At 32.8% G+C, this 22,549-nt stretch overlaps 1 protein-coding gene and 1 long non-coding RNA gene across 3 annotated transcripts in view; one reads left to right on the top strand and one right to left on the bottom strand.

Annotated features, from left to right (window-relative positions):
* LOC143238760 (uncharacterized) overlaps positions 1–22,549 on the bottom strand; it is a 58,770-nt gene that overhangs the window by 27,611 nt on the left and 8,610 nt on the right. Inside the window, exons 3-8 of one of the 2 annotated variants that reach the window (XM_076479274.1) lie at positions 21,378–21,486; positions 19,278–19,429; positions 18,359–18,526; positions 17,395–17,656; positions 10,665–10,838; positions 7,573–7,701 (exon numbers count right to left, since the gene is read on the bottom strand). In XM_076479274.1, coding sequence (XP_076335389.1) covers positions 7,573–7,701; positions 10,665–10,838; positions 17,395–17,656; positions 18,359–18,526; positions 19,278–19,429; positions 21,378–21,486 — 994 coding nt within the window. The remainder of the gene's footprint in view (positions 1–7,572; positions 7,702–10,664; positions 10,839–17,394; positions 17,657–18,358; positions 18,527–19,277; positions 19,430–21,377; positions 21,487–22,549) is intronic. The other variant, XM_076479275.1, reaches the window with a different exon arrangement.
* On the top strand, positions 15,682–18,109 carry LOC143238761 (uncharacterized). The gene is made up of 3 exons (XR_013020743.1): positions 15,682–16,003; positions 17,426–17,659; positions 17,813–18,109. It is a non-coding gene; the product is annotated as an uncharacterized LOC143238761 (long non-coding RNA).

Genomic DNA, 22,549 nt, shown 5'->3' with positions numbered 1-22,549 from the left:
AACTACCATACATTTTTGTAATATCAGTTTATGAATTTGGATGGTCTCAGATTTTGTTGTAATTGATTGCTGTTGTCTTTTTTGTTGTTTAATGGTTTATTTTTATCATGTGGAGAAAATAGCATCTCTTATGTAATTTATTTTGATACCAATCCGGATTAAGAATAATCCACGTAACAAAATCATTTTGGCAACATATGTCTAACGTATTGTAGAAAACAGTAACCGACCACCTGTTTATCTTTCTTTTAGTTTTTCTGAGCATTTGTTCATCGGTATCCACTCCAAATTAGGCACTGTCGCAATCTGAAACCAATACTGACATGATGTCTTCTGTATTATTTCTGTTTTCTGGTTGGTCAAGTGTTGTGCTCAGAAGCACAACTCTTGTTCCTTTCCTTGGGCATTATGAAGTTATGACAATAAACTCATAGAAAGCAAATGTAGTTGAGAACTCGGCAATCCTTTTACGAATATCATTTCAAATGAGATTTTTTGTACCAAATATAAATAGTTGCAAGTCCAGTAATTCCTTGGCCAACTTCAAACCGGTAAAGACGTTATCACAAATTATTGTGCGACCACCTTCAAAAACACTTGGCAAATAGCCAATACGATCCAAAAACACTTGGTAAATAACCAATACGATCCAAAAACACTTGGTAAATAACCAATACGATCCTCTCTCCTTGCTCTTTTTCTCGGTTTTCTTTCTTAATTTCCCGTTTACACCTTCATATATTTTCAGGTTTTCTTAAAAGACATTGTTTAAAAAGGCACCTGCAGCATAGTGTGACAAGTTGCTCATCATTGGTTATATTTCGTGATGGTACATAACACTGCAAGTCCAATTCGTTTGTCTAGCTTAACACATACCTTCACAAAGCTTCACCAGTAATCACGATTAACCTGATCATCATAGTTTAACTTATTTACGCTACACGTCAAGAACAGGATTGTTCCGTCACAAATCTTGGCCATACATACAACAATTTATTAGAATAATAATAAAAGGAAAATTACCATAACTTACCTCTTTCGTAGCTCTTACATTTTATAGGTATTAAATTGTTATAAAAGCAAATTTGCTCTACACCACTATAGCAGAAGTGTGACAATCTTTCGTGGTAAATTATTGACATCAACTCCAAATCTTAATTCTGGAAGTTTTTTCTGTACCCAAACCTTTCATAAGTTTACTTTGAATTACTGTCACCAATTATGAACGCAACGAGGTCTCCTTGGTACTGAAAACTTTTGTCTGTTTTCCCTTCTTATGATGAAATTCGGAGATTGCTCTCTGACTTAGTATCGAAGTCATCATATAAGGTCAAACTAATTCCTTATTTGCTTTGAATTGGCACTTCTAAAAATAGTTGATAATCTGTTTTCACGTCAACTATTCTTATTGCCATTCATGGTGTGAGCTGATTGGTTTAAATACAAAGCTACATAATGGGCTATGTGTGCTCTGCCCACCACAGATATTAAAACCGAATTTCTAGCATCGCAAGATTATAGACTTGCCGCTGAGCCCCTGGAGGATGGTCTGTCATAATCAAAGACATGCTCTATAAGTACAGCCTTTTATACTGTTTATGCATTTACGCCAGTACAGTGTTAATTGCATGGCACGTTTTTGCAAGAATATATAAGCCACAGTGTCGCAAGAAGATGATCTATGGCTGAAGGAACATGCGCCAGGCTTTTTTAAAGAAAGATATTCGCAAAAGAAAAAATCAAAGAAATGCAAAGCCCGAAGCAAACCATATTTCAAAGACAACTATTTATAGCATAGCAAATAGGATCTGCTACAGAAATACAGTACACTCACAAAACGACGCAAAAACATTTCAAAGACACCCTACCATACGCTTAACGCGATTGATAATGATTTATGTGTATTCTAGTTAATTATGTACAAGATAATTTACAAAGATGTTACCCTCCTCACTTCTAAAGAACCATAAACCTCGAATCCACAAGATGCCTCACGGACAAATTGAGTGGAAAAGACTGTACGAAAAAAACTTGCACTCGCGAGGGATGGAAATTTGTTTCAATTATCAGATGAAGTTTGAGTGTAATGGTACATTTTCAACAAGAGATAGATAATTTACTAGAATCATAAAGTGATAAGAACTAAGAGTTTTAAAAATGGTACAAAGAATGTAAATATTTTCAGTTGGGTTTTTGCGTTTGTTGGAGGTTTGTTTTTACAAAATACGGAAATTGTACGTGTGTTTGTTGTTAAGCTTAAACCAATACAATGGGTTATCTGTACTATGCCTAACACTGGTATCGTTATAAGCCTTCAGACTTACCAATGAGACACTGGGAAGCACAGGGAGGATGAAACCGGTGTTCATACTACTACTTTTTTCTCCATTACCCGTAAAATTAATTATCTGGTTTTGCACTCATAGTTTTCTGTGCACTTTATTTGCTTCATCGTGTCCTCAGAAGCCTATGTTCACATGCAATGGAGATTTTATTATTAGTTTATCAAAATATATGGCCTGACAATGATTTTACCAATATTATTAGACATTTATTGAACAATAGAATGTAATAATGGATATGAAATTTAACATGACTAACGACAGGGAAGATAGCTCCAAAGGCAGCAAAGCCCCTAAACCATTATTCTTATAACACTCTTTATCAGCATCAACTGAACTTTGGATATAAACTCTTTTTTGTTTTCATACCGTCATAATTGATAAGCAATATATGTACTTATTAATTACTTTTACAATGTTTTATTTTTGGCTATCATATTACCAAATACTAATTACTAGTTTATTTATAACCTACGTTTCGAATGTTAATTTGCTGCCGTATTTAGGGAACCTCTCAGAGTGGTTATATGTGGTGGGAGGATCGAGATTTTTTGATTTTTTTATTAAAATGGCTAGCATGTTATCTATTCGACTGGAGTCTCCCCATTAAGGCTTGAATCATCTAACTATCTGAATATTTTCAAGACGGTTAACCACATTTTACTGTCTACTTTCTTTTTCTCTGATATAATGAAATAGGTAGATATTACTTATATTTGATGTTTATTACACTCCTAAAGATTCATTTTTGGTGTTTTTTTTATTTCTCCAACGTATCCTATGTTTACAATAGATGTTATAAATATTCTTTTTGTTTTCCATTGAGTTTGTTGGTAGTTTGGTGTGTTTTGATGGGTATCATATCGTGTCATAGATTCCAAATGCTGTTCTGAACTTACACATTGTTTGCACATTCTATAAATGACTTCAAAGAGACTTCAGGATATGCAATTTTCATACTGCTTGTTCCTGGTAACCATCTTCTTTAGTCGCTCGTTTATCAGATGTTCAGGTTGTCTATTGTCATGAACGTTTTTATAATATTTTTTTCTTTATTCTTGCTCATTCTGGATAGCTGATGGTTTATGATGCTCGTATTTACACTGTTTTAATAGTTTGAAATGTTTACTAATATTCGTAGATTTCCCTAAACTTCTGTTACGTGTCTTGACAGTTACCAAGTTTAGAAATGGCGATTTGTTATCTTCTGTTTTAGTTCGAATTGAACGTTGTCTATTCAGCTAGTATCTTTATACACTATATCACCGTGTTGAAATCCAAATTTTAAAAACTGAAAACAGATTATCCTTTTGTCTTGCTGCAGTCTGACTTTAGATATTGTTGACAAATTTAATTATATGTTTAGTTTTCATCATTTCATTGTATCAATAGTTTATGCACAACAAAGTTTTCTCCTAAGTTGAGGTCCAATGTTATAACGTTATCCGTTAGACGGACACAAAGGTATCTTTTATTTATCCTTCTTTTTATCGTGTGCTTTTTATTTCATTCTTTTAGCACAATTATATTTCATAACATAGATTTAATCTCTGGCATGATGCAAATGGCCATGCTGCTTTTACTAAGGTCATTTTCTTTCGCAATACAAATTAGAAACTCAACGTCATTCTTTTATCGACTGATAACATCCATTCAAGTTGCTAATTTAAGGTACTCTTTCTGGAATCTCCTTAACGTCAGAATACTAAAGAAGGCTGGAACATCAACTGTACTTTAAAATCAGGTGCGTCTTTTTCTTTCATGTTAATGATGATGTCGCACAATTTAAGTGAACTCCCATTAGAAAGTCTCCCGGAGGTTCCGCGATAAGTTTGAGAGCTTATAATGCTAAATTTCAAGTTCGATTTTCATGGCAGGCAGAGTGCAGATATCCCCTTATGTAGCTTTGTGCTAAAATAAGCAAACTCATTGAGAACAATACACCTTATTGTATATACTGTCTTCCAAGGTCTTCTGTCCCTTTTCTTCTTCCAATTCAGCAACCTTGATGAATCATTCTGAACATGTACTTTAGACCTTCTAGTCTAAAATCTTTTTAATGCTTGTTTCATATTCTCGAGATTGCTTTCTGAAACAAAAACTAGCACAAAGAAATAAGTCAAATAGTATGAATCAGTTTGATGAGAGTATTAACCCACAGTCATATTTCTTCAGAAGAACAAAAAAGCTTCTCTCAAGATTCTATTCATCGTGTACTATCTATCACTCATACACTATATTGTATATAAAATTTTAAAAGTATAAGTGAAGTTTCACTTTTTACTGATTTGATCATTATAAGAGCTATCCAATCAACAGTCTCCTCTTTAACTTGGACTGAGAAGAGGGTGACGAAACAAATGTCGTAGATTCAGCGTCAAACAAGATGCGCCCTAATTCTCTGTTGATTCCGTTAATTCGCATTCACGACTTTAAAAGATAAACTTCTTAATAAAGATTATGATGCTTAGGATGTTTTATATCTTATTTCTTTGTTTTGTTGCTAAAACTTGCTTCTTTCTCATCACTTATTCCATATTCCGTAGCAACTGTTTGTTTGTTTTTAATTTCGCCCAAAGCTACATAATGGCTATTTGTGCTAGCTTAGTAAGAGGTATTGGTAATTTAAATGTTAACCAAGGTAGCTAATTTTGCAACTGGTCCACACTATCAAGCACTTCGTATGATCTTACACAAAAGTGGTAATTATCATATCCGTAGTTAAATATTCAAAACTCATTTTATTTAATTTGATTACAATTTGAACATGCATAATGTTATAAAAAGCTATAAACCTGAATAACAATAGCCTCAACGGATGTCTGGACGTAAATTTACGTCCATTTTAGTTATATAAAATGCTCTTCGGGGTTTTTCTAATAGTTATTTTCTGTTTTTATAAATTTTCTTTACACTTTTAATGAGTTTTCTATTTATTTCCTCTGTTTTTTGTAAAATGTTTTACTACTTTTCTTTCTAATCATTTACGTCAGTGTTTAAAAAGTTCTAAATGCTCTCAGTTCTTATATATGAAGGTATTTTAATTATCGACAGAACTTATGGCATTAGAGTTGGTATGCCACAAACTAATTTTGATTTACTGGTCGATATTAAAACAGGGAATCTATATGAAATTTTAAAATTTCTCAAAGTTTATTTTCTTCGCTTCCAGAGTGACAATAAAAATCCATTTCATACTCACAAAAGACTTAGCATGCAAACTGATTACTTACTTCAAATTCTGAGACCATTGTTTGGTTATAAATATATATTTACAATTACATGTTCTCGAAATTTCCCCAGTCATTTTGATTAGTGTTAAAAATATCTGTCACTCATTTTTGTATTAAATAATTAAGTCACAAACCACGCCTTTTGCCTGTAATTCTTGTACGAAATTCCTGCAAATGTATTAAAAATAAAATAAATAAATCTGATATACTTTTGAGGGTATATTATATCGGTTTCTTACAGTTCACGCAGGCAGGTAATTTGGCGTAATAGTTCAGACAAGAAAAAAAATAGATTTTTAGCGTTAAACCTGTGTACTTGAGAATGACCATACCATTGTTTGAAGAATGGTGACTGTTTAAACAAATTTTATTCGAAGCTGTGAAAGCTTGTTTCTTTTTTAATTTCACGCAAAACTACACGAGGGCTATCTGCGCTAGCCTTCTCTAATTTAGCAGTGTAAAACTAGAGGGAAGGCAAGTAAGTCATCACCACCCACCACCAACTCTTGGGCTACTATTTTACCAACGAATAGTGGGATTGACCGTCACATTATGACACCCCGACGGCTGAAAGGGCGAGCATGTTTGGTGCGACTGCGATTCCAACCCGCAACCTTCAGATTACGAGTCGAACGCTTTAACCCACCTGGCCATGCCGGGCCTCTGTGAAACATGTAACTTGAAAAAAAAAAACACTTATAATCAGTCAGTAATTTCAAACAAAACTATTAAAAATGTGATTTTACACACACTACATTCTGTATACTTTACGAGATAATCAAGTAAGTTTTAATAAAATTGTATTTGCGACAATAACCGTAAGATACGAAAAGGTAACATGGAAGAACGACGTAATTAGGTGAAATTGTCTGAAAATGTAAACTTGGGTATAAAAGTTAATTACACCCTCTTTACCAGCTGTATGCTAAAAACAGTGATGTTTAATATGTATTTTCTATACTGTTCGCGCCTCCAGAAGACCATGATTAATTCAATAAAAAAACAAAACTTGGCCTCGTTAAATACGAATAGAATATTATATCAAGTTGTGCATTATTCTAAGATTTAAAAAAGATTAATCACTCAGTTTTAAAAATTCTAAGTGAAATATTTTAAAGCTATAAAACTACTTCGATCAGTATTTCGTAGACGTGTGCTTTTCTTATAGCAAAGCCACATCGAGCTACCTCCTCAGCCCACCGAAGGAAATCGAACCCCTGATTTTAGCGTTGTAAATCCGGAGACATACCGCTGTACTAGCGGGGGGCATTTCGTAGACTACTGAATATATTTAGTTGCCTCTTTAGCGGAACACTAAATATACTTACGTGAAGGAAAAAATTACAAAAAAAACGTGCTTTATAAATATAATTAACGTCTAAATAAAGTTACTTTTACCTTTTAGATAAAAATGTTATCCGAATTATTTCCATTGGATCTTTTGGTAAGGCGCATAACTAACAAAATCATACTTTGTTAAAACCAGAAATATCAATAACTTGTGATAAAACAAATGTAGCTATAAGTATGATATTTGTAAAAAAAAAAAGAAAAAATACACGCTGGATTTCATATTTATGTTTCGGGCAACTAGAATACATAAGTCACTGTCTTCAGTAAAATTAGCCCCCCCCAAAAAAAAAAGTGAGGTCCAAAGTGTAATTACTATTAGGATCTACTATTGTAGAAGAACTATTGTGTTTTGGGGTTGATTGTAATTTTTTTAATCAAGTTACATATCTATTTAAAATAAGATTTTTTTTAAATTGCTATACATGAGTAAGTTTTAAACAAAATAAAATTGCCAATACTCACAATGATAACGTAAGCTCAACATGATAGTCAAGTTAGCTACTAATATGTAGTCTCCACAGAGAAACATTTCAATTAAAATATATTACCAAAATATGTTTTATTATTGGCTACAGCCAAAACACGTTGCGTTTTAAACCATCGAGTACACAATCATAATAATGAATCATAGTAAGATGGAATACCTTCAACGTGATCGCCGTGCATGAATGAAAGATGACCAGGACTTGCTGATGAATAGCTTTCAATACACACGTAGGTTGAACCGGGTTGTAAGCTCCTCTCTGTAACTTCTTCCCCCGCAAGGACACACTCTGTTTCATAAATAATACACTATATATCGCTTTGTGTTAAACTTGATATCTGTGTTCCAGACTTTTCAAACAAAATTACACAAAGGCTAGGAACGCATAGTCGACCGTTATTTTGAACTAACAAACTAAAGTGAAAGCATCTAGCCAACATCACCTACTGTCAACTCTTGGGCCATTCTTGTCTGACTGAATAGTCAGATTTTACTCTCACACTTATTGTGAATCCATGATGCCAAACTGTATGGCGACTTTTGCAGCAGTGGAACAAAAATCATGAGCCATTGGGTTCACAATCCACGCACTCTAGCCACGCCCAGACAATAACGATGATTAGCTGCTTCCCCTCTAGTCTTACAGTGCTAAAGTAGGGACGGCTAGCGCAGATAGCCTCATGTAGTTTCCGCGAAATTCAAAAACAAATAAAAACTGTGAGACCCTTGGGATTCTCTAAATATTACACACTTTCTGTTTGAATTGAAAACTACAAGAAAATGGATATTTGTTACTTATTTTCAGTTTTAGTACAATTTGAGAACGGCATGCATCTTTAAGTCCGTTATTTCTAAGCATATTTGCATTTCAATTAATGATCATGACAGTATTAAAAAGCTAGCATACTTATCAACAAGAAACCAATTGAAAACAGAATATTCACAACAACGACAGTTTATCTTGCAAATGATAAAAATAACATTTGATAAGTTCAATTGAAAATGTTTAAATATGACAAATATCTCTCTTTTTTTTTGGTTTGATGAACTTCAAAGATTCAATACTTTGGAATAGTTCACGTGCATAAAGTTACAAGTCGGGATTGTTGTTTCGCAAGTCTGATTGTCTGTCCGTGAATACTTTGTAGCAAGGGTTACAAATTTGTTTGTCATTATTCGCATTGTTTGTTTATATATTTTTCAAGTAAACAATATTGATAGATACTTGTGTAATATGAAAGTTATCTTTATCAAATGGAGAACAAACTACAGCTTTTCCAGAGAAGCGTATGAACGCAATAAATCATTCAAGTGATAAATGTGGAGATAACACAACTAGGACAGTGTCGGTAACTTTATACTAAACCATAGGATACATTTGTTTTACACAAAAGTCCTAGTAGTGCTGAAAGTGAAAAGTAAACAAATAATGGAACAAAGCTTTCATTTCATAAAGGATTGGTTGTCGTTGCTGTAGATATTCTGATAAATATGAAAGGAAAAAAGAAGAAATTTGAGCTTATTCTCGTCAGAATAATGGATATTTATGATTTCCTTGAGAGGATATGTTACATTAGATACGATGGTGACCAAGTTTAATTCATGTTAGCCTTCTTCTTGCCACATATCTCCATGTTGCAGATGTTGTTCACCACAAACAGCTCGTTTAATTGTAGAATATGGAAAGCTATTCAACAAATGTTTGAAAACTTATTTTAAAAACGTCAAATGTTGCAGACAAAAGGTCTGTCAATAATTTGAGAATACCTTGGAACTTACAGAGGATGAAACAAGTCAGGTTATGGGAGTCTGTGACAAGGCTTTGTCATATTCGTTCATAGGAAAATGAAATTATGAGTTGAATTTTGATTCGCTACGACATCTTTTGTAAATCGCATGTAAAAACAAAACTATTAAACATTATACTCTGTGGATTTACTTTGAAATCAGGCTATGGAAGGAACAAGTCAAAATATAACTCCATTTGACTGGAGATAGTTTGTGTGCAATTATTAAATGATACCTAAACATACAGATATGCCACCTGCTTCTGATGCTTTACTGAAAATCATTGGACGTAACAGTGAAACAAATTGATTGAGTTTGATATATTGTCGCAGGAAGTATGATTAATGTGTAGAGAGGTAGTAGCTGTAAAACTTCGATACAAACTGAGTGATATGACATTGAAGATGACAAAATACATCCATAAACTATGCAATAAAACTGTTACTAGCACAAAAAATAGATTGATTTTCAATTACTTGAAATAAAGCAATAAGTAGCATTATGTGATTTTAGATAAATATTCATCTCATCCCAACCCCTATATAATCGTGACATTGACGTCATATTTCACTCAAATAAAATTATCCACACTTCTGCCTTTGTACACAAAACCCAGTTTTCACACTTTTTTATAAGAAAAAGATATTATTACACCGCCATCACACCCTCAAACAGAAAGACGCTCATTTCTAATGTGTCTATATGTTTGTTTTTTATGTTGTTGTATATAATGTAAGTTAACTAAACAAAAATGAGAAACATTTTATTTCTTCAAATTCGATAATATATATCATATTGATAATAAATTGCTATTTATTTCTGGATATTGAGCCAGAAATGGGAAATTCCACTTTTGAGAGTAATTCTTTATTATAAAATGATCTTAGAAACTGATAATCTGCCAACATTCTTTCGTATTGCAGCTTGTCCATAATAAGGCCTACTGTTCTGTAGATAAGAATGAAATTCCAGTTTCTCATGTTTACTCTCTGCACATTAAACAACAAAATTTAGGCCCAAAATAGAGATATTTAGTTTACTGAAGTTTAAATCATTTTAAATATGTTATAGAATACATTTAAACAACTACAACGAACTTTAGTTTGCTCAGAATTCGTCCATTAATATAAAAGTTACAATGAGCTATGATAAGTTAAAAGGCATATTTGAGTTAAAGCAATGAACCTGGATTTCGTTATTCGGCACAATATAGAAATAATAGCACTGGTACGATAGCTATAACATAAACCTTCTCTCTATCTTTACACGCTTATTATGCCTTCTAAAATAAAGTAGTTCAATAATTCTAAGTCTTAATATTAAATTTAAAAACTGGTTACACTATTTATTAAATATCATAAAAATATTTCCGATGTAAAATGTGGGTTGACATTTTTTTTTCTTCTTATAGCTATTTTAATGAGCAAGTAAATCATAGTTCATGCTATTTTAGATTAAACTCACGTTTTGTATCTTGTGTGACATCTTCTTTAGCTAACGTTTTAGGTTCGTTGGTAGATGTTAACAACGATGAACGATGCTTAAAACCAACGGCACTTTTGTTTTCAGCAATACTTCGAACTATGGTGCTGCTTGGTCGGCGTCTTGGGTTGAAGCGAGGTGTGTCCCTGTATGGAACTTTGAGTACAAAATGAATCCTTGTACTAGTCAGTGTTTGCTATTTCTTAAGTCTAACCATGAGTTTAACTTTTCGTCTTACATAATATTCATAGCTTAATAATACACAGTGCAAATATACTCGTTTTTAATCCTTGTGATTTACAAACCAATGTTTTCGATATTAATATGTTAAATCATTATTGTTATACAGTTTTCGATAGATATTCCTTAAAGTGTTATAGTTGTTTTTATGTGCAAATCCACTAAAAATGGGATATGTGCATTCAGTCCACTGCAGGGTATCGAGCCTCGGATTTTAGTTCGTATGTCCGTAAATTTCCTACTGACCCACAGGGGTTTGTTTCTTTGTTTGTTTTGGAATTTCGCACAAAGCTACTCGAGGGCTATCTGTGCTAGCCGTCCCTAATTTAGCAGTGTAAGACTAGAGGGAAGGCAGCTAGTCATTACCACCCACCGCCAACTCTTGGGCTACTTTTTTACCAACGAATAGTGGAATTGACCGTCACATTATAACGCCCCCACGGCTGGGAGAGCGAGCATGTTTGGCGCGACGCGGATGCGAACCCGCTACCCTCAGATTACGAGTCGCACGCCTTAACGCGCTTGGCCATGCCGGGCCGACCGACAGGGGGACATCTAGAGTTAAAAAATCGCAAATACATTAAGAGATCCCAAACAGAAAATTTAAACACAGCGAGTTATAGATTTACATCAAAAAGTGCATGAATAGATTCATAGATTCTCTTTTCTCCGAAACGTACTCAGGCTAATGTGGATGTTCTTTTTTGTGTAGGTTTAAAAATACAAAAAACACAGTTGAATTACTGCTCCAATACTACTTCTCTTACTAATGGTATCTTTAAAGTTACAAAGTTACGTTAGGTACAAATGTTTCTACAAGACAGCAGCTATTGCCTGTTGTTATCCTATTCATCGATATGTTCAAACACAAAATTTTTGTTTTATAGCACCCCTTAATCACGCACTAAATATCAATAACACATTTTCCTCTGCTCTGATAAGTGTTATTACTTGAGAAAAATCCAATTCTACAATAGTTTGTTGGTTAGTTACTAAATGAAAAATAATAATCCAATACTTATCTTCTCTATTATGTTTCATTCTTTATTTAAACAATCTAGTTTCTGTCAACTCTTCTTTTACTAATATTAAAAGTTACATATCTAAAACAATTCAGGTTCTGTCAACTCTTCTTTTACTAATATTAAAAGATACATATCTAAAACAATCCAGTTTCTGTCAACTCTTCTTTTACTTGTATTAAAAGTTACACATCTAAAAAAATCCAGTATATGATATGCCACAACTGTTCTTATGTTTCAGGCTCAGGTTGAATCAATTTAACTAGGAGTAAGCTGAATAATTTTGTCTTGAAGTAAATCCAACACTGACTGTCACTGTAACGCCTCAAATCATGAACCTTAATCCAGTGATCGATAATTTGTGTGCCTTTGCATCACAAGACGACTGATAATAATATTTTATACGGTCAATAAAGTTAGTTTGTTTGTTTTTGAATTTCGCCCAAAGCTGCATGAGCTATCCACCCCTAATTTAGCAGTCAGTGTAAGACTAAATGGAAGGCATCTAGTGATCACTAACCAACACCAATTCTTGCGCTACTCTTTTACCAACGAATGGTGGGATTGATCATCACACTATAACGCCCTCACGGCTGAAAAGGTAAGTATGTTCTGTTTGACGGGGATTCGAACACAAACCCTCAGATTACAATTCGGGAGCCCTAACCACCTGGCCATGTGGGGCTCAGGGTCAGAAGAAAAACATATGTAAAAACGAAACGTTGTCACTCTTCTTATGATTTATTGTAACACAAACTATAAACCAGTAAATTCAATATTGACAATGTCTGATCTCGTAGATAATCCCGAATGCTCATTTAATATTTACTATTTCTAACCTAGTGGATATTACATAAAACTGTTTTTATGTCTACAGTTTAAAATTGTTTAAAATCAAGTTTACCTATCATATCTTTTCCGAATAATAATAGTGTTTTGTAGGATTAATAAATATTATATTCGATTAAATTTATTTTAATAGTTAAGAAACTTCATCACGAAGAGTTCTGTCAGACATTATGTAAAATGTAATATTTGACAGGGTTTATAAGAACAAAGTTTCATTTGTAATTTACATGTAATATAATACTTATCAGTGTTGGCGAACACAAACTTTCCTTTGTAACTTATATGTAAGTAGTAAACCCTGCACTTCAGCATCTAAAACATACCACCACAGCAAGGGGAAGAGGGAAGAGGACAGGGATGATAGCTGCAAAGTTTTATGAGCTTTACTTGTATGTTATCATTTAAAATGAGTAATCCATATAAAACGTAAAGCTTTGCTTTTTTAAATATCAGTAACTAATTGTTTAAATAATAATATGTGACGTCTCGTAATACAGTTACAGTTTCTTATTTCTGTTGATGACATCTTGAGACAATGATACTATCATCCTTCTCTCACAGCATAAGTGTACGCGAGATAACCTTTGACACAAGTTTAAGTTCGTATTGGTCTAGACGTTCATTTCAATGTTTCGTGAACTTTTAATAGAAAGTATATGGATAAAAATAAGTCATTCATTAGTTATTTTTAGTTGTAGCAAAATTAATTACTTGGATTGTAATATAATTAAATCTAATTATATGTATGTATATTTTTGAATTTCGCGCAAAGCTACTCCAGGGCTATCTGCGCTAGCCATCCCTAATTTAGCAGTGTAAGACTAGAGGGTATGCAGCTAGTCATCAGCACCCACCACCAACTCTTGGGCTACTCTTTTACCAAAGAATAGTCGGATTGACCGTCACGTCATAACGCCCCCACGGCTGAAAGTCGAGCATGTTTGGTGCGACCGGGATTCGAACACACGACCCTCGGATTACGAGTTGAACGCCTTAACACACTTGGTCATGCCGGGCCGGATGTATTTATATTCCTCGAGTATTTTTAATCTTAATGGAAACAATTGCAAAGTTTCTAACATATACATGTAAAACTGTTTTTTGAAAAGGGACATGACGACATGGTGACTGGTGTTCCCCAAAATAATTTAGACTTTTAGTATGTTGTGTATGTAACTGCTATGATATTGATTGTTAGTTTAATAAATCCTGATGAAAATGTTTAGATATACAAAACCTTTGTCCTGACTTCGGTCTAAAATAAATTTATCGCTGCTGTTAGATAAATAAAAACTGTCCGTTGTCAGTTATTTGAAATCTTTGTCTAATATATAGCAACAATGCTTCGGAACATGAGATAATTATAGTGATAATAAAATCTCATAGTCTAATGTAGAATCGATCATTCATTTTGAAAATTATTCTACTGATTGATTGTTTAGAATTAAGCACAAAGCCACACAATAGGCTGTCTCTGATCTGCCTGCCCACCATGAGTATCAAAACCCGGTTTTTAGCGGTGTGAGTCCGTAGACATACCGCTGTTCCACTGGGGTGCAAAATTCTTCTAAGCCAACTGATACAGTCTGACCTTCACACTACTTTTAGGTACAGTATGCAATAATAGTATACTAACCCATCAAATATTGAGAAGTACACTTAGTGTTTAACATGAATATGTAATGAACTTACCCAGATTGCGACAATGTTTTGTAATGGATAACTGCAGTTTAGGAATGTACAGTTTAATTAAACAAAAAAAAATGTATTTGTTTGTTTGTTTGTTTTTGAATTTTGCGCAAAGCTGAACGAGGGCTATCTGCGCTAGCCATCCATAATTTATCAGTGTAAGACTAGAGGGAAGGCAGCTAGTCATCACCACCCACCGCCAACTTTCCGGTTACTCTTTTACTAACGAATAGTGGGATTGACCGTCACATTATAACGCCCCGAAGGCTGAAAGGGCGAGCATGTTTGGTGAGACGGAGATTCGAACCCGCGACCCTCAGATGACGAGTCGAGTGTCTTAACCACCTGGCCATGCCGGGCCAAAATTGTATTTACCTAATTCCGTAACTACATATTTACAGTTTTGTTAACTGATCATCTATTTTGAATATATTCTAACTACATAGAAAGCAACAATGTGCTATAATTAACTTTTATTGTAATATAAGTTTTCCTGTAAATATAAACGTCGGATGTTTAAGTTGAACTTTCATTTTGCTCAAAGTAAACAGAAATTATCTGATAAGTTTTTTTTAGACATAGTATGTAATAATCTATAATAAGTGCTAAATTAATCATTTATACATTATGTAAAACAATTTTAAGTTTCAGTAATTAAAGTATAATGTACATATGTAGAGTTTATAATTAAATATGTTGTGTATTATTGTTATTGTCTAATTTAATATATTTAGTAATCTGTAAAAGTGAATACAAATTATAATAGCAAATAATGTTAAGTATGTATATGACAGACACTCATTTGTTGTCAAAAACTTTAATCACTTGATCCTTGGACTAGCTAACCAGTTATTATGAATAGACTTGGCCATTCTAATCCTATGTTGTTTTTTTTTTTTTATTTTATGTAATTTCTTAACAAAGATGGTCAGTGGCTTTGTACATCAAATACTTTGGACTGCCACTCTTTATTTCTTTGAAATGGAGTATTTTTGTCAACCTCTGCTCTACTTTTCTATTGCAACAAAGTACTTACTTCGTAAACAAAATAGATTTTAATAAACTCAGAACTGACGTTTGTACGAGTCACCCCTAATAAAATTTTTGTTGGTGACGTCACAACAACTCCACGGTGTTGTAGAAGTGAGCTTTACACTGATCATGTGCTGTCACATTAGATGTTCTAGTTTGACATCAAATATGGGTTCGTTAGTCTTGTGAAAGTATAATATAAATTTAGAAATTTGTATGAGTGTTTTGTGATATACAATCTGAAAGTTGTAGTGTTCTGAATAATAGTAACCAGTATGTCATTCATTTATTATATTTAGTTGTATGGCGATCATAGGTTACGTATGATTTGTGAAACAGTAAATTTCCTACAGAATGTTGACCGAAAGAACCTAAAAAAAAACTTAGAAATGTAGTCCATACTTGAATGCTTTTGTTACACTAACCACTGATCAACGGTTATTTAGAAAATGGACAAAGTGGCTGGATCATTTATTATTTGTATCAGAGGTAATGAATTTTAACATAATTAAATCTATACATTGATGACTTGAAGAAGTACCGTTACAGTATATTTGTTAAAATTCTACAATAATACTAGTAATTGTATATATGTAAAAATCTGTTTTTGTAAAATGTGTAAATTATTTGTCACAAATTAGTAGAAGTGTTATTGCATAACAAACGTTTTATTGACGACGTAACTTGTGGTATAAAGTACAAGTTTTAATTATTGTATGACTGTTATTTTTAGGGCGATTTAAATCTGTAGTAATGTATTGTACTCGTCAGATTGAGTAAGATATAGTCCTTTTAGGACAAGAAATATAATAATTTAGTACCGAAAATTTTTAAACAACAAATTTTAATTATTGCTTCTTCCATTTTAAGATTAATTATTGATAAGGAAATGTAATGGCCTTTTCAGGACGAATTAATTATAAGTGAATTAGTGTTAAATGTCCTTTTTATAACGATTTTATTAATTAATGATCAGTTATAGAGACGATGAGACATGCATTGAATGAGTCACGGCCCCCTACAAATACGTTCCCTACTTTGTGTTTGCCCTTTCAGCCGTGAGAGGGTTATGATGTGTAGTCAATCTCACTATTCGTTAGTGAAAGAGTAGTCCAATAGTAATGCTGATGACTAGCTGCATTCTCTCTAGTCTTACACTGCTATATTAGGAACAGCTATCGCAAATAGCCCTTATGTAGCTTTGGAGAAAATTCAAAAACGAAACAATCTACTTTGTGTTATTGTTATGTAATCATCTGTCATGGCCCCTCTCATGGTAGCCCAGAAAGGTGTTACTCTGGTGGCAATGTTTGGAACTATGACTTTATCATCTCCTTTTTCACTTCTCAGTAGCGGCATTTTTTGAATGCTAATGTGCGGGGCTTATTACTTATGTAATACAATATTTGCCATGGTTTGTGAGCACGAGCTTTCCTTTTTAACTTATGTATAATACAATATTTGCCAGGGTTTATGAGAATAAAGTTTTCTTAGTAACTTATATAATATTTATTAGGGTTATTGGGCATAAGGTTTCCTTTTATAGCTTTATCCCCATTAACAGCGAAATAACAAACTGATGACCTAAGGCAGACAGGTCATAGAAGTTTGTGGAAGATGGTCTGTTTCTAGTAATTAAAAATTATCATTATTAATTATTGTTGAAGTATTTAATTTTTACATGGATATACTAAGATGAAGACAATGGTCTTATAATCAACAGTATGTTTTGTCTTAGTGGAGTTTACAAGTATGTGAAATAAGAGAATGTTTTATCATATGTGTTTCATCTCATGATAAAGATTAATACATCTTATTGTATTTTCAAATAGTATTTGAATATTTCAGCTAATTTTAACAAAACACTTCTAAATACTTACTAAAATCATCTGTCTTGTGACTTTTGATCAGTTCTGCAAGCTGGAAATTACCCGCTATCACAGCAACCTGATAAGGATCCTGGTTGGCGTAATTTAGAGCTTCTTTATTCACACCTCGAGAAAGCAAAACCTGAGCACACTCTTGTTGGTCGTTCACTGCGCAGATGTGAAGAGCTGTGTTCCCACTAGCATTCTGACAGTTGAGATCAGCACCGTAAAACAACAAGAGTTCCAAGTGTTGGACTCGACCATGCTTACAAGCCTAGTAAGAACCAAAGTTAATGTAATCTCTGGTTGTTAATTTATAAATGCACACTATATTAGTTTATATTTTGAAAGTTCTTGTTTATAAGAATCTTCCTATTTAGAACTGTTTACCTGATTCAAAGTTGTTGTTGTTGTTATTTTTATGGACAAGAACTACCAGTGGACAGTTTTTGAACAACGTTTCGGTTTCCGTGCTGAAAACTTCTTCAGATCAAAATGTTTCAGGTAGCACCTATCTGTTATAAGTGTTTACTCTACGTATAATGTACACTACCTAAACCTTCAGTCATAAAGAATTAAAAGTAATTTTGTTATCATTTTTAGCTTCTTATAATGATTGCACATCACGTTAAAAATTAAAACAATGCTTTTTTTCTGTAAAGCCAGTCACAAAACTCAAACATGCGTGCCATTAAAATTGAGTGCAAATTTTGATCATTCACTCCTTTCATTTATTTTCTTTTACAAATAACTTTAATTCTTAACGAAAAATAAACATATTATACAGTTGTAACTATTAATCAGTGTTTAAACTGCAGCAAGTTTTAAAATCCTCGTTGTCCAGATAAGATGACTTATGGTTATTTTTTCTATCACTAAATAAATATATCTTCATGTGGATAAATTATTCTATTGATTTTTTCTTGATACCTCATCTTTAGCTGTTTTTATGACTGGTAATAAATATTTAACAAACCTGATGAACTTCCTGCCAGCCTTGAAGATCTGCTGTACCAAGGACTGCATGTTCATACAAAAGAAGTTCCGTCAGTCGGTGGTCACTGCCGTATACAACACTGTAGTAAAGTGGTGTCAATTTACGGTTGTCCTTGTAATTAGGAGATGCTCCCAAATCCAGTAGAGTCTATCAGAGAAAGAACATGCCGCAATAAAACATGAAAATTAAAGTATAAGACCATCAAATACAAATAAGATTCAATTCGACAAAACACTGTTTGATTCTATGAACTCATTACTACGTTTTATCCCAGGTAAAATTCAAAGATAACAGACGCCTACAAGATAAATTCACCAATGTTACAGAATTTCGACTCTTCAAACATGAACGACACTTGGCAGGAAAAAGATACTTACACATAAAACAAATGTGCCTTCTAAAATTCTATTGCGTTAAGAAGTAGTATGAAGAAAGAAGTAAGCTTTAGACCACAGAAAAAAAGGAACTAGTTCGTATGTCATACTGAAATGAGGAATCTATTTTAACATCCAACTCTATAACTGTCAAATTTTAGGTTTATACTGAAGGTTAATGTATAACTTTAGTTTCTGTCACACTTAGGAGAAAAACACAAATCATGAGAAAAAATAAGAAAGATGTGGATAAGTAATTTCTAGTCTACAAATTTCTAGTGTACAAAGTTATACAATGGACTGTCTGTGGTTTTCCACCATGAGTATCGAAATTCGGTTTTTAGCGTTCTAAGTCTACAGACTTATTATCGCTGAGCTACTTGAAGAGAGGGTGCAGCCTGTACTAATCGTCATAAATATAAATTAGAAACTGTCAGGTTTAATACTTATAGGAAAATTTCTATATTAGATTGTTATTAATTGATGATTTTATAATTAGAAAATAAACACTTTAATTAACAAACTTTGAGAGATTCAATGTTGTTAGCCTCTACAGCTCGATGTAAAGCGGTCAGTCCATCCGAGGTTGTGAAGTCCAGGCATGCTCCTCCATTGATTAGAGCTATGATAACATGACGAGGGTGACGCAGGGTGGTGGCCAGCGTAAGAGGTGTTTCTGAGTGAATTAATTCAAAACACTTTTCTAATCGATAATTTATATTGGTAAATGTATTCTTTAATACAAAAATTTACGTATACCAAGTTAAGTGAATACATTTTATACGACATATGCTTATTTGTTTAATTGAAGCATTCTGGTTATACAGTATTACATTTATGAATTACATTAAATTTGCTCAATCTCAACTCATGAGCAGCTTATACAGTCACACTTCTATACTGTTTCAAAACTTGTGTTAAAATAATTATTTGGAAATATAGAATTTATTATCTATTCTAAACCAAGTTTGTTTGTTTGTTTGTTCTTGTTTTTAAAAAGATCAACCATTTCGTGACAGACACATGATATGAGACATAAATTTTCGTTTGTTCGCATAAAGCCACATAATGGGTTTTTAATGTTTCAAGCCTTTCAACTTACCGCCGAACCATTGGGAGATACACAAAAATTAGGGACAACGAAACTATGAACACTTTTCCTTGAACGATTCATCATTTTCCAAGATCATTATTTAACTATTATCGTATTCCTAGTGCAAATCAAACATGAAAGATTGTTTTACGTTATATCTAAAAATTAATCTTTTTTTCCGTTCTTCTATACAACATTTAATACATCTGAACCTAAACAATAGTTGCACAATGGACTTATCATGGAATATATTTTCTGTTTGTTAGTTTTACAGTGCATTAATAGAAGTAGTTATTGTTTTCTTTTTTATTTTGGTAAAGATCATGTGGATAACTCAACATTATAATAACCCAATAATTACAGATTGAAACTTGAACAAGTAAATTCTAAATTTGACTTCAGCACAGAGTTTACTCTGGAGTAATTTTATACATTGCAGATTGTCTTAAAGATTATTGCTGTGATAACAGAAACCGACCTTATATAAAGCATATTGAATTTATGAAGTTTATAAATATGATTCGAACATTTCATTCCGTTTGACAGTTGTAATTATCCCATGGTATGAGAACAAATTTCCATCTATACATATCATTAATACGGCGATACACAGAATGGTTTTTAATATTAGTTATTTTAATAGCAGACAAGATTTAAGCAGTAAACATGAACAAAGCACCTGCTGCGTTCTTTTATGATTTCAGAAAATATCCTTTTCAAAAGAATTCCAACAAATCATTTTCTTTTTTTTTTCCTTTTATATTTCATTTTTACTTGAAATAATAAAGACAAACGTAGATGAAAAACTGACCCACATATCTGAGATAAAAACCTTTTATCATGAGCGTTGTTTTATTATTGAATTTATTGTTCATTGAAGCCACAAATATTCCATGTGCAAGCAGCGTCTCCAACATATAACTTTAAATACCACAAGTCACCAATACAATATTATCGTATTTCTTCCTTTCTCAGCTTGGACAGTTTATGTAATATAAAATGACGCAAAAACAGAGATAAAATGCAAACTATATTTTCAAAATAGTTCGAGAAAACTTTGTGCTGAACCTCCTGACTGAGTGAGCTAAAGTAAGAGTAACCAAGACCTAAAGGAAAGTCGAAGATATAAGCAAAACTTATGCGTAAATTGGAGTATGAAAATACTTTCTTTAGTAAAAGGCATGTTTGTCAAATGTTATTTTATCACTCTCCAATGTTTCTCTGCATTGATAACCAGGAGTTTGTGTTTAAATAAATTGTTTATGAAATCTATGACACCAATGAGTAACAGCAAGTTAGATATAATATTAAAATATACGCTGGTACGTATAAACAAATAATATTTCCAGTTAAACAATATAACTTACACCACGATCCGCTTTTAAGATTAAAATACTCCAAACGTACTCTACGTATTTATTAACATGAAAACAAAACACTAGAGAAAAAATAATATTGGATCGTTTCAACATTAAACTAACAACCCAAATAGATAACTTCTGTACATTTTAGCTTTGCTTTAGTTACTCACCTTTAGTATCTGGACACTGAATATTTGGATCTAATCCTTTGCTAAGAAATTTTTCAATTTTCTCAACGTTCCCATTTTTTATATGCTCCGTGAAACGGCGCAGTGTGCTCTGAGTAAAGAATAAACACGAATATTATATTTGGCCTAAAAGTCACCAGTGGAAATATATGCATTTATCTACATCTGTTGACAGATTTTCAGAAATGAATTATTTGGTCTATGTAGCCCTGTTTCCAGTAGAGAAAAACAACATGGTTATGATTACATAATGTGTTTCCTTATCATTTTTCCAGCTGTTTTACTTTACCACTTTTTCAAATTACTGCACTTCGCCTTCTAATTTTTAAGTAGTTTACTTGACTAACTGTACCGGGTCTTCTAACTGTTTTACTTTTCCGTATCACTTTTTTACTGATGCATCTTGCCACATCAGTTTTGAAACCTGGCTTTGATATTTTTACATTATGAATACAAATCACCCACTTGAAGTAAATATACGTATGTAGTAGAAACGAATAATGTGGGTATTAAAAACTTTGGTGTTTTAAATAAAAATTTTAATACCCGTATCAGCCGTTTCTACTATAATAATATTTTTAAACCATGTTTCCGGACCATTTTACACCTTTGTGGATTTTTATACAGACAATCATAATAAGGCTTAAGAAAATAATGTATGTACTTTTAATGGTATATTTCACTCAAACATTAACTGAACTTTGTATCGACTGTATTAAGTGTCTGATATTCAAATATGAGATTTTGTTTTGGTTTGTTTTGAATTTCGCGCAAAGCTACACGAGGACCAGATGTGCTAGCCGTCCCTAATTTAGCAGTGTAAGACTAGAAGGAAGACAGCTAGTCATCACCACCTACCGCCAACATTGGGGCTACTCTTTTACTAACGAATAGTGGGATTTATCGCACATTATAACATTCCCCCCCTTCACGTTGAAAGATTACGAGTCGAGTGCCTTAACCACCTGGCCATGCCGGGCCAAGTATGAGATAAGACACACCATCTCTTGTTATTATTACGTACATAATTGTTCAGTGTTAAAAATTCCAAAATTTAGAGAAAAGAAGCTAAAAAATAAGTATTCTCTTGTTAACGAGAATCAAAGTGCATCATTAAAAACATTTTTAATAAACTTTGCACATAACACATCCAT

This window comes from Tachypleus tridentatus, chromosome 13 (assembly GCF_004210375.1).
Source record: "Tachypleus tridentatus isolate NWPU-2018 chromosome 13, ASM421037v1, whole genome shotgun sequence".
NCBI lineage: Eukaryota > Metazoa > Arthropoda > Merostomata > Xiphosura > Limulidae > Tachypleus > Tachypleus tridentatus.
Note: the sequence above shows the minus strand (reverse complement) of the source record. Positions and strands in the feature narration are given on the sequence as shown.